Source organism: Bos javanicus, chromosome X (genome assembly GCF_032452875.1).
Source record: "Bos javanicus breed banteng chromosome X, ARS-OSU_banteng_1.0, whole genome shotgun sequence".
In the NCBI taxonomy this organism is placed as follows: Eukaryota; Metazoa; Chordata; class Mammalia; order Artiodactyla; family Bovidae; genus Bos; species Bos javanicus.
In genome coordinates, this window is record NC_083897.1 from 108,027,498 (window position 1) to 108,039,554 (window position 12,057).

At 41.3% G+C, this 12,057-nt stretch overlaps 1 protein-coding gene across 1 annotated transcript in view; it reads right to left on the reverse strand.

The window, feature by feature from the left end:
* Window positions 1-225: 225 nt before the first annotated feature.
* Window positions 226-12,057, reverse strand: part of XK (X-linked Kx blood group antigen, Kell and VPS13A binding protein) — a 48,529-nt gene continuing 36,697 nt past the window's right edge. Inside the window, exon 3 of the mRNA XM_061410454.1 lies at window positions 226-3,937. Within this exon, the coding sequence (XP_061266438.1) occupies window positions 3,111-3,937 (827 nt within the window). The 3' untranslated portion in view covers window positions 226-3,110. The remainder of the gene's footprint in view (window positions 3,938-12,057) is intronic.

A 12,057-nucleotide genomic window follows, 5' to 3' on the forward strand; every position in this document is an offset into this window, starting at 1 on the left:
ATGGGATAAAGGCTTATAAAACAATCAGAGGAATTTTATGGACTGTTGGTGTCTTGCCAGGCAGAGCACTAGCACTCTCAAATTTCTCATCCTACAGACAAAATTTCTAGATGAGATTACAAAATCATAATTAATCACAAAAAAAAAACAGTTTCAATTTTGTTTCTAAAATAGTCCCTGAAGTAAAAAAGCCATGCAAGGACTCTAAGGAATGAAAAGCAAGGAGAAATTGAAAAATTAATTTATTATATGAAGAAACATGAACAATATTTATTAGAGTGAATGGCTGCTGAGAAGCAGCCTGCAAAAGCTCTCATCCACAATGTACAGGCTGAGAAGTACTGATACATACACTCATAACCATAGCAATAATGTTCTGAGGAGGCTTCCAAGGAAATGCTGCATTTAACAATCAATTTTAAAGTTTATTTTTCCCATTTACAAGGCTGAAAAGATTATATCCACATTCAATTAAAGTCTAGCAGGATCAGGCATTCAAATTGTAAAGCAAAATTAACAAAAGATGCTGTTACATCCTTTATGAAACATGACAGATACAAAAATGATAAGCTCATCTGCTATCAAAAGCAATTTCGCAGATTTCAGTGGGTCTTTTTCCTCCGTACTATATGTTTGAGTGCTAATTTTTTACGTAACTGATGGTAAGAGAAAAGGCAACTGCTGAGTTCTCTCCAAGAGTAAAAGACCATTTATTTACACTTGTCCTTCCATAAAGTCAAAGGCTGACATATTCCCTGAAGACACTCACGTAAATGATGTTGTTTCTTTTCTAACAGTAAAACAAAAACAATAACCTGTTTTGGGATTTGAGTAACTATAAAAACAACTCCTTTAAACATGCATGGCACTTTAAAAACATTTTCAAAGCATTTTCACAGCTATTATTTAAATTTGTTCTGCTGACAACCTTGTGAGGTAGGCTGGGCAAGAATATCATGCAAATCTGACGGGTGAGGAAACTGAGGCAGAGATCAAGTAAGTAATTTGCTGGGTTATCAGGGTGATGCCAACCTCTATACTGCACTGTCTCCAGTAATGAAGAAAGTCTAAACACGTTTCATGACCTTGTTTCAATATATTTGGAGGAAAAACTTCACTTCCATCCAGTCAAATGATAGTGATTCAGTTGGTGCATCTCTTATGACAAGTTAAGGCATGTAATTAGACAAAGCACTGAGAGTTTTAAAAATTGGAATTATAACTGAAAAAGATGTTTTAACTCTCAAGATAGGAGATTTGCTGGTTTGTTTGTCTTTAGGGCAACCTAGTTCTGCATAATTTTGCCTTTTCAGAGGTATAATATAAATCATTAAAAAAAATTTCTCAGTTCACTAGGATTTAAATTTTTGCCATGAAAAAAGCAGTGGTTTCTTTCCCCAAAGTGACTACATGGTCACTTTGTGGTCCCAAAGTGGGGGTATCTTCATATCAAGAGTTAAAGACGACAAAATGTCCAATTTAGTTACCAAACCTTATAATTATCCTTATAAATGTGGCTTAAAACTGGGCTTTGGGAGTGTGACAGACCATCACTGTTAGATTGATTTGGGGTCACTCAATATGCTTACCTACATGCTACATTAAAATGATTTTAAATGTATTTGAAGGCCCCGATTTTGTAATGGTTCTTGAGACAGGCTTCCAAATGAAGGCTGGGGAAGTACTAGTCTCTCCATGCTGGTCTAATTCTGACCACAACTCCTGCTTAAACTCACCATTTTAACCTGTTCTCCGACAAACTAGCTATTAGAAACTGGATGGTTCTGAAAGTTCAGCCATTAGGGTCCTAAGACTGTCAACCCTGACTGACCTGCAATGTCCAGTCTTGTCAGTGACAGGTCACCTGCTCCCAGGTATTTCATTATCAAGGTTTTTATGGTAGAAATAATGGCACTAGATCAAGGCATTTTCCCTGGACAACTGAGGAGATTCTACAGATCCTTTTACAAAAGAAACAGGGTTCCAAATTAAAGGAGAAATTATACTGAAGATAGGAGAGTGTAGGAGGATAAAATTGAAGTTCTTATTCAAATTAACTCATAATCATACCAAATCAAGGTACACTCAGTTAAAGATAAAAATCTTCTGGTCATACCATCTCTTTGTAAAATTTAAGTTTCTAAAGTCTGTATCTAACTGAAGGGGGGAACTCTGCTCCTTCAAATAATGAAACTTATAATGCCCTATATACCTGTGCTAGGTGAGAAATTTCTATGGAGTTTTCTACTAGAAATTTCCAAAACTGTAGGATGGGACTGAATCTTGAAGAGGTTAAGCCTACCTTCTAGCAGAGTCATATCTTCAACCATCACAAGAAGGTAAGAATTCTGCTTATAAAAGCCAAAATCATTTTGATATTTTAACAACCCCCTCGATTCAGAGTTTCTCCAACATATTGAAGGAACACAACTTCTCTAAAACTCTACACTTCCATAACCAAATTAAGAATTCAATTTTGCATCCATGGATTCTTAAGAATAGATTTTGCAAATCCAGACTTTTGAGTCAATGAGAAATAGGAGGCCAAGGTTGCTATGACTGGTTATGTACAAAGAGCCCTAGTGAGATGAAAATGGAACATCTGCCTATTCAAAAACCAAACTGGAACAGCCTTCTCTGAAAACTCTGACAGGAATGATGTGGCTGATGGCAAAAACCCCAGTGATCATCTCTGGTCATCAGACAGCTCTTAGGTGAGAACTCTTCTCAGGGATAATAAAACATTAGGCTACCTAAACCAGTAGTCCATAAAACTAGAACATAAGAAATCCCCTGTCCTCATTCTATGTGATGGCTCTCAACAGCCAACTCAGATATCATGGGTACTTTGTCAATGACAAGGCGGGTAATGTCTGGTCAACTGTGAAAGGTGGTGCTTTAGGCTGCCACTGCAACACTCACGGGTTCCCCTGACTCCTCTCCATGGTTCCCACTCACCTGACCGACAGCTCTCTAAAGGGGAGCAACTCACAAGGAGTCGAGAGCTAAATTCCTGCTTTGTTAATTGTGCAGGGCCCATCACTTGCTTCTGAAGAACAGGGATCAACCCAGCAAACACTATATCTGGGCCTCAAGAGACTCAGGTCCCATTAAGCAGAAGAGAGCTCATCAGTATTCAAGATCTGGCTAGGCATGGAACTTATTTTACTGCTAGAAGGGGTCTCCTCTCTGTCTGTGGGTGACCTTAGGTCTGTATTTTCTGCAGACTCGCAGGATTCCCGCCGCCTGCGGTTACAACAGGCACACTTTAGCCACTCCTGAAAGCTTTCAGAAGCATTGGGGGAAAAGAGCTTTTTGCAAGGGTGGAAGAACTGATAGAACACAACCATGAACAGAATGGCCGTGCAGTACCCAATGAGCAACTGCAGCATCAGCAGGGGTGCACACACATACATATAGATGTCAGTCTTGTAAAGATACCACATGAGGAGGAGGAAGGCGTTCTCGATGAACCTCACCATGTAGTACACCAGGAGCCGGTACCAGTTCTGAGACTTGCTGATGAGGTCGGGGTTGTTGATTTTCAGCTGCACCGCCGACCAGCAGAACATGTTGATCCCGGCGTAGAGGAGGGTGAGGAAGCACAGCACAATGGTGGTGCCCAGCCGACTGAAGGCCTTCTCAAAGTTCTCAGGGAAGGGGGAGCCACTGCACCAGAAGAGGATCCAGGGGTAGAAGAGGAAGCCGAGGAAGTTGATGAGTATGTCTATGACCACCCAGGCCTTCAGGACAGAGGTAAAGAGGACCAGGACAATGACTCGGGTGACAATCTCAAAGCTCCTCCAGAGGAAGATACAGACATAGGCCAGGGGCTTCACCTTGACATCATATTCATCGTATTTGATCTTGATGGCTAGGATGTTACAGCGCAAGGCTCCGTACACAATGGACAATAGGGAAAGGACCATGAACAGACCTGAGGAGAGAAGAGAAAGAGTGCTCTCAAGTCCCACCTCCACCAAGAATCCTCCTGTGGTGGCCATGGTCACTCCCCTACCCGCGTTCCTTGGACCCTTCTGTTTTATGTGCACAGGCAGACTTCCATTGTCAGGGCTGTGCCTGAGGGCTTTTTTTCAGGGTTGCAGAAGCCTGCTGTGCCCAGGCGCCAGGCAGGCAGAAGTGCCCTGGAATTAATACCCCTGGGATTAACCCTTCAATACCCCAACCCTAGCCCTGAGAAGAGCTGGAATATAACAAACCAAATTTCCCTACCCTTTGGGTAGAATAACTCAGAGGTGTGTGTTCTGTACTCTTGGGGTTGGCCAGAAAGTCCCTTTCTGTTTTTCCATAGCATTTTAAGGAAACGCCAAGTGAGCTTTTTGGCTAACTCAGTATTTATGGGTGTTTCCTCACAGGATTATTTTCTAGTCACCCACAGAAACTGTTGTTTAATAATGCTCCCTTTATTGGCCACTTTCTCTTCCCTGTCTCACTACCCTTCTCCCACGGTTCTTAGAAAGACCTGTGCTCAGATTCCTTGTCTTGGTCTACTTCACGGTCAACTGAAACTAAAACACCTTTGGACCCCATCTTGCTCTGTCTGAATATATAGAGTCCTTTACATGATCCCCAAGAAAAAGAAAGGCAAAATGGTTGTCTGAGGAGGCCTTACAATAGCTGAGAAAAGAAGAGAAGTGAAAGGCAAAGGAGAAAAAGGAAAGATATACCTATTTGAATGCAGAGTTCCAAAGAATAGCAAGGAGAGATAAGAAAGCCTTCCTCGGTGATCAATGCAAAGAAATAGAGGAAAACAACAGAATGGGAAAGACTAGAGATCTCCTCAAGAAAATTAGAGATACCAAGGGGACATTTCATGCAAAGATGGGCTCAATAAAGGACAGAAATGGTATGGACCTAACAGAAGCAGAAGATATTAAGAAGAAGTGGCAAGAATACACAGAAGAACCGTACAAAAAGATCTTCATGACCCAGATAACCATGATGGTGTGATCACTCACCTAGAGCCAGACATCGTGGAATGTGAAGTCAAGTGGGCCTTAGGAAGCATCACTACAAACAAAGCTAGTGGATGTGATGGAATTCCAGCTGAGCTATTTCAAATCATAAAAGACAATGCTGTGAAAGTCCTGCACTCAATATGCCAGCAAATTTGAAAAATTCAGCACTGTCCACAGGACTGGAAAAGGTCAGTTTTCATTCCAATCCCAAAGAAAGGCAATGCCAAAGAATGCTCAAACTACCACACAATTGCACTCATCTCACATACTAGCAAAGTAATGTTCAAAATTCTCCAGGCTATGCTTCAATAGTACGTGAACTGAGAACTTCCAGATGTTCTAGTTGGATTTAGAAAAGGCAGAGGAACCAGAGATCAAATTGTCAACATCCATTGGATTATAGAAAAAGCAAGAGAGTTCCAGGAAAACATCTGCTACTGCTTCACTGACTACACTAAAGCCTTTGAGCGTGTGGACCACAACAAACTGTGGAAAATTGTTCAAGAGATGGGAATACCAGACCACCTTACCTGCCTCCTGAGAAATCTGTATGCAGGTCAAGCAGCAGCAGTTAGAACCAGACGTGGAACAATGTACTGGGTCCAAATTGGGAAAGGCGTATGCCAAGGCTGTATATTGTCACCCTGTTTATTTAACTTATATGCAGAGTACATCACGAGAAACGCTGGGCTGGAGGAAGCACAAGCTGGAATCAAGATTGCAGGGAGAAATATATGCAAATGACACCACCCTTATGGCAGAAAGTGAAGAGGAACTAAAGAGCCTCTTCATGAAAAGTGAAAGAGGAGAGTGAAAAAGCTTGCTTAAAACTTAATATTCAAAAACCAAAGATCATGGCATCTGGTCCCATCACTTCATGGCAAACAGATGGGCAAACAATGGAAACAGTTTTCTTGGGCTCCAAAATCACTGGAGATGGTAACTGCAGCCATGAAATTAAAAGATGCTTGCTCCTTGGAAGAAAAGCTATGACCAACGCAGAGAGCATATTAAAAAAGAGAGACATTACTTTGCTGACAAAGGTCCATCTAGTCAAAGCTATGGTTTTTGCAGTAGTCAGGTATGGATGTGAGAGTTGGACCACAAAGAAAGCTGAGCACCAAAGAATGGATGCTTCTGAACAGTGGTGTTGGAGAAGATTCTTGGGAGTCCCTTGGACTGCAAAGAAATCAGTCCTGAATATTCACTGGAAGGACTGTGAAAGTCCTGCACTCAATATGCCAGCAAATTTGGAAAACTCGACAGTGGCCACAGGACTGGAAAAGGTCAGTTTTCATTCCAATTCCAAAGAAAGACAATACCAAAGAATGTTCAAACTACCACACAATTGCACTCATCTTACAAATTGAAGCTGAAGCTCCAATACTTTGGCCACCTGATGTGAAGAACTGACTCATTTGAAAAGACCCTGTTGCTGGGAAAGATTGAAGGAAGGAGAAGGGGACGACAGAGGATGAGATAGATGGATGGCATCACTGACTTATGGACATGAGTTTGAGCAAGATCTGGGAGTTGGTGATGGACAGGGAAGCCCGGTGTGCTGCAGTCCATGGGGTTGCAAAGAGTTGGACACAACCAAGCAACTGAACTGAACTTTACATGGTGTGTTTTGTTTCCTCGATCAACTTATAAGCTCCTGAGGAGTCAAGAGTGACCTGGTTAGATATTTCTTCTTGAGAACCTCAACATATAGCAGTATAGAAACCGAAACAGAGAACATGCCATAATATACTGCTCATGAGTTCCTCTCTATCTGTAGGATCTTTTAAAAATATATACTGACTATTGATTGCTCACTTTTCTTTGGTCTTCAGTTATTTTCTTAAATTCTGTACATTGCTAAAGAAGTGAGGACCTCACTGTTGCCAAGAATCTGCCTGTCTTAGGCTAAAACGCCTTAATACTTCAAGAAATCTCAACCCTACTTATTTATTTCTTAAAATGACTTATGGCTAATGGGCTTACCCAGTTTATATAGAGCAGGGTAGGGGTGGGGTCAAGATGTGGCTCATTGAATGGCCCATGGTACTATGTCTGAGAGCACCACACTGCTGGCTGTGAGTTCTATTATCTTAAAAATGTTGTGCTAACCCATGAGCATTACATGATGTTGAAGCTGAAACTGCAATACTTTGGCCACTTAATGCGAAGAACTGGCTCATCTGAAAAGACCCTGATGCTGGGAAAGATTGAGGGCAGGAGGAGAAGGGGACGACAGAGGATGAGATGGTTGGATGGCATCATCAACTCGATGGACATGGGTTTGGGTGGACTCCAGGAGTTGGTGTTGGACAGGGAGACCTGGCGTACTGCGGTTCATAGGGTTGCAAAAAGCCAGACACGACTGAGCGACTGAACTGAACTGGACCCATGAGCACACACTGTGTGGTCAAAACTGGAATACAGTCACTTATTTTAGTCTGCCACCACCTCCAAATATTGGAGAAGGGAGGGACAGGAGGTGGGGTTTGGAGTTAGGAACCGAGAGTCTCGCTCTGGTTTTACTCTGGTCTCTCCACGCCTCAATGGGGAAATGGTAATCTCCTTGGGTTTTTTTTCTTGCCCACAAAATTGCTCTGTATAAACTGAAGCCTCTTAAAATGCAATGTTCCTATAACAAAATTGTCTTTACTTATAATTTAAAATGTGTGGAAATAAAGGGTTCTTTTTCTTGAGCTCTGAATCAATGAAGCTTTGGTAGTTAAGTTTCCTGGAAGAAGTTCAGTTTTACTTAAAGCATCTGTTTCTCTCACAGTCTTGTTGCACAGATTTAAAGCACTGATATCACTCTCTGGAAAGACTGTCATCTACTGATCAAATTTAAAAGACAGAAATACTATCACAGGAGTATACTGGGAAGTAATTGTACTGAGTTATTTTTCCTGAGAGGTTAGTTCAATGGAGCATTAAAAGCAGTACATACTGCTGATACACTTTTTGTTTTTATTGAAGTATAGTTGATTTACAATGTTTATTAATCTGTGCAGTACAGCAAAGTGACAGTTGTACATATACATACATTCTTATAGTCTTTTCATCATGGTTTATCCCAGGTAATATACTCTTATATGTGCTTGTGCTCAGTCACTAAGTTGTGTCCAACTTTTTGCAATCCCATGGATTGTAGCCCACCAGGTTCCTCTGTCCATGGGATTTCCCAGACAAGAATACTGGAGCGGGTTGCCATTTCCTCCTTCATGGGATCTTCCCAACCCAGGGATGGAACTGTATCTCTTGCATTGGCAGGCTGATTCTTTACCACTGTGCCACCTGGGAAGTCCATAGTTTTATATGTATGGTTACAAATTTCTACAGATCTTAAGAATCTAGTATTGGATCCATTTCTTTTAGTCCTTATGTTTTTTCCACTATAAGAAAAATAACTTCAAATGTAGAAGATGAGCTAAGGATAAATTATCATGTTAATTATATATTCATAGGTCAGGAAGCAACAGTTAGAACTGGACATGGAACAACAGACTGGTTCCAAATAGGAAAAGGAGTTCGTCAAGGCTGTATATTGTCACCCTGTTTATTTAACTTATATGCAGAGTACATCATGAGAAACGCTGGACTGGAAGAAACACAAGCTGGGATCAAGACTGCCGGGAGAAATATCAATAACCTCAGATATGCAGATGACACCACTCTTATGGCAGAAAGTGAAGAGGAACTAAAAAGCCTCTTGATGAAAGTGAAAGTGGAGAGTGAAAAAGTTGGCTTAAAGCTCAACATTCAGAAAACGAAGATCATGGCATCTGGTCCCACCACTTCATGGGAAATAGATGGGCAAACAGTGGAAACAGTGTCAGACTTTAATTTTCTGGGCTCCAAAATCACTGCAGATGGTGACTGCAGCCATGAAGTTAAAAGACGCTTACTCCTTGGAAGGAAAGTTATGACCAACCTAGATAGCATATTCAAAAGCAGAGACATTACTTTGCCAACAAAGGTTCGTCTACTCAAGGGTATGGTTTTTCCATTGGTCATGTATGGATGTGAGAGTTGGACTGTGAAGGCTGAGCGCAGAAGAATTGATGCTTTTGAACTGTGGTGTTGGAGAAGACTCTTGAGAGTCCCTTGGTCTGCAAGGAGATCCAACCAGTTCATTCTGAAGGAGATCAGCCCTGGGTGTTCTTTGGAAGGAATGATGCTAAAGCTGAAACTCCAGTACTTTGGCCACCTCATGCGAAGAGTTGACTCATTGGAAAAGACTCTGATGCTGGGAGGGACTGGGGGCAGGAGGAGAAGGGGACGACAGAGGATGAGATGGCTGGATGGCATCACTGACTCGATGGACGTGAATCTGAGTGAACTCCGGGAGTTGGTGATGGACAGGGAGGCCTGGCGTGCTGCGATTCATGGGGTCGCAAAGAGTCGGACATGACTGGGCAACTGATCTGATCTGATCTGATATATGTATGTATATGAAGCGACTGAAGCGACTCAGCAGCAGCAGTCTTTATCTTTGGAGAAGGCAATGGCGCCCCACTCTAGTACTCTTGCCTGGAAAATCCCATGGATGGAGAAGCCTGGAAGGCTGCAGTCCATGGGGTCGCTGAGGGTCGGATACGACTGAGCGACTTCACTTTCACTTTTCACTTTCATGCATTGGAGAAAGAAATGGCAACCCACTCCAGTGTTCTTGCCTGGACAATCCCAGGGACGGGGGAGCCTGGTGGGCTGCCGTCTATGGGGTCACACAGAATCGGACACGACTGAAGCGACTTAGCAGCAGCAGCAGGCTTCCTATGCAAATATATCTGCTTTATGTGCCTTTCTCAATCATGAAGTTGCACCTGTTTCCAACACTTTCAGAAAAGTAGGATCCAAATTAGAAAAAGTCGTTGAGATCTAAGTTTAGACTCTAAAGAATCTCTTTTAGGTACATGAGAGACTTGCAAAACAAGGTTAGGAACAGAGCAATTTCTGATCCCAGGAAGAACTAAGGAAGCTAAGTACTGCTTCAGGATGTGGGGCCCAACCAGGATTAAGACAAGTCTGGATTATCTCAGCAGTGGTATCACCCTGGTCTGTTATCCAGATCACTGTTCTTGCTGGAAACCATGGCTTACTCTTACTTGAGTTATTTTTGACCACTTATTATAGGACCCTGTGTTCTGCTTTAACTCCACCCCAGGTCCTGACAACTACAAATTGCTAATGAAAAGATTGAAAATGAGCGAGATCATCATCACTTTGAGCTCACACCCATATCTGCCACTTTCGCTCTCCAACTGCTATCACAAATATTGTTTTGGTCCTTTATTTCAACAGCTTCATTGAGACAAATTTACATACCATACAATTCACAATTTAAACTGTATAATTCACTGCTTCTTTAAAAGTAGATTCACAGATATGTGCACCTGTCATCGGAGTCACTTTTAGTATGTTTTCATCACTTCAAAAAGAAATCCTGTGCCCTTTAACTCTCATTTCTCTATCCCTTACCCCACCCAGTCATGAACAACCACTAACTACTTTCTGTCTCTATAGATTTCCCCATTCTGGACTTCCATATGAATAAAATCATGTAATGTGTGGTCTTTTGTGACTGGTTTCTTTCACTTAACATAATGTTTTCAACATTCATCTATACTGTAACATGCATCAGTCCTTCATTCATTTCATGGTCAAATAATATTCCATTGTATGGATATACTACATTTTGTTTATCCATTCATCAGTTGATAAAAATTTGGGTTGTTTCCACCTTTTGGCTATTGTGAAGAGTGCTGCTCCAAACATTTGCATATGAACATATTTTTACTTGGGTCTATAGGAGTAGAACTGCCTGGTCATATGGTAACTTTATGTTTAATTATTTGAGGAATGGCCAGACTGTATTCCAAAGTTACATTCCCACCAGCAGTATATGAAGATTATAATTTCTCCATAAACTCACCAATGTTTGCTATTATTATTAACTTAAATTTTTATTATTAACTTTTTGATTCTAGTCATGCCAGTGGGTGTGAAGTGGTAACCTTTTCTGATTTCAGTTTCTATTTTCCTAATAACTAATGACATAGAGTATCTTTTCATGATACCATAAGGAATGCTGAGTGCTGAAGAACTGATGCTTTTGAATTATGGTGCTGGAGAAGACTCTTGAGAATCCCTAGGACAGCAAGGAGATCAAATCAGTCAATCTTAAAGGAAATCAACCCTGAATATTCACTGAAGGACTGATACTGAAGCTGAAGCTCCAATACTTTGGCCACCTGATATGAAGAGCTGACTCGTTGAAAGAGACCCTGATGCTGGGAAAGACTGAGGGCAGGAGAAGGGGGCGACAGAGGGAGATGGACGGAAGACAACATAGACTCAATGGACATGAGTTTGAGCAAACTCTGGGAGATAGAGAAAGACAGGGAAGCCTGGCGTGTTGCAGTCCAAGGGGTTGCAAAGACTCAGACATAACTTAGCGTCTGAACAATAGTCTTTTCATGTGCTGATTGGTATTTGCATATCTTCCTTACTTGCTTTGGTTCTTAGCTATAGCACAAACTCATAATAATTTCACATCATCTCATATGTATCCCCAAAACTCTGCCAGAATTCAAAGGCCAGTTTTGCACAGACTGACTTAAGAACAATATATTAGCTTTATCAACAGCTGTCAATGAGCATTTAAAATAAAAAAAAGTATAATTTGATCTTCTCATACTTTTAAAATTCCCTTTCAAATGCATTAAAAAGCAAAAAAGAGGATTTCCATGCTGGCAATAGCAGATTAGTTTGTTCTGGTCCAATATTTCTGCCAAGAACAACTGTACAAACACCTGTTCAAAGGCATCAGAGATCTACCAAAGCCCTCAGTACTTTGGAGCTAAGATATTAAAGAAAAGTCCTAAGAGAAAATTCTGAAGCTGCTTTTCCCCTTGAGACATTTGCCTGTATGATAGTAGTGGTTATACTATTACAGAATCTGAACACAGCTTTCAGCAGCCTCTCAAATCCGGTGAATGTGGGATCAACTATTCACATTCTAGCTCTATAGTGGTCCTGGATACAGCCAAAGCTTTCTGGTGGGAACCCCAAAGACTAGACA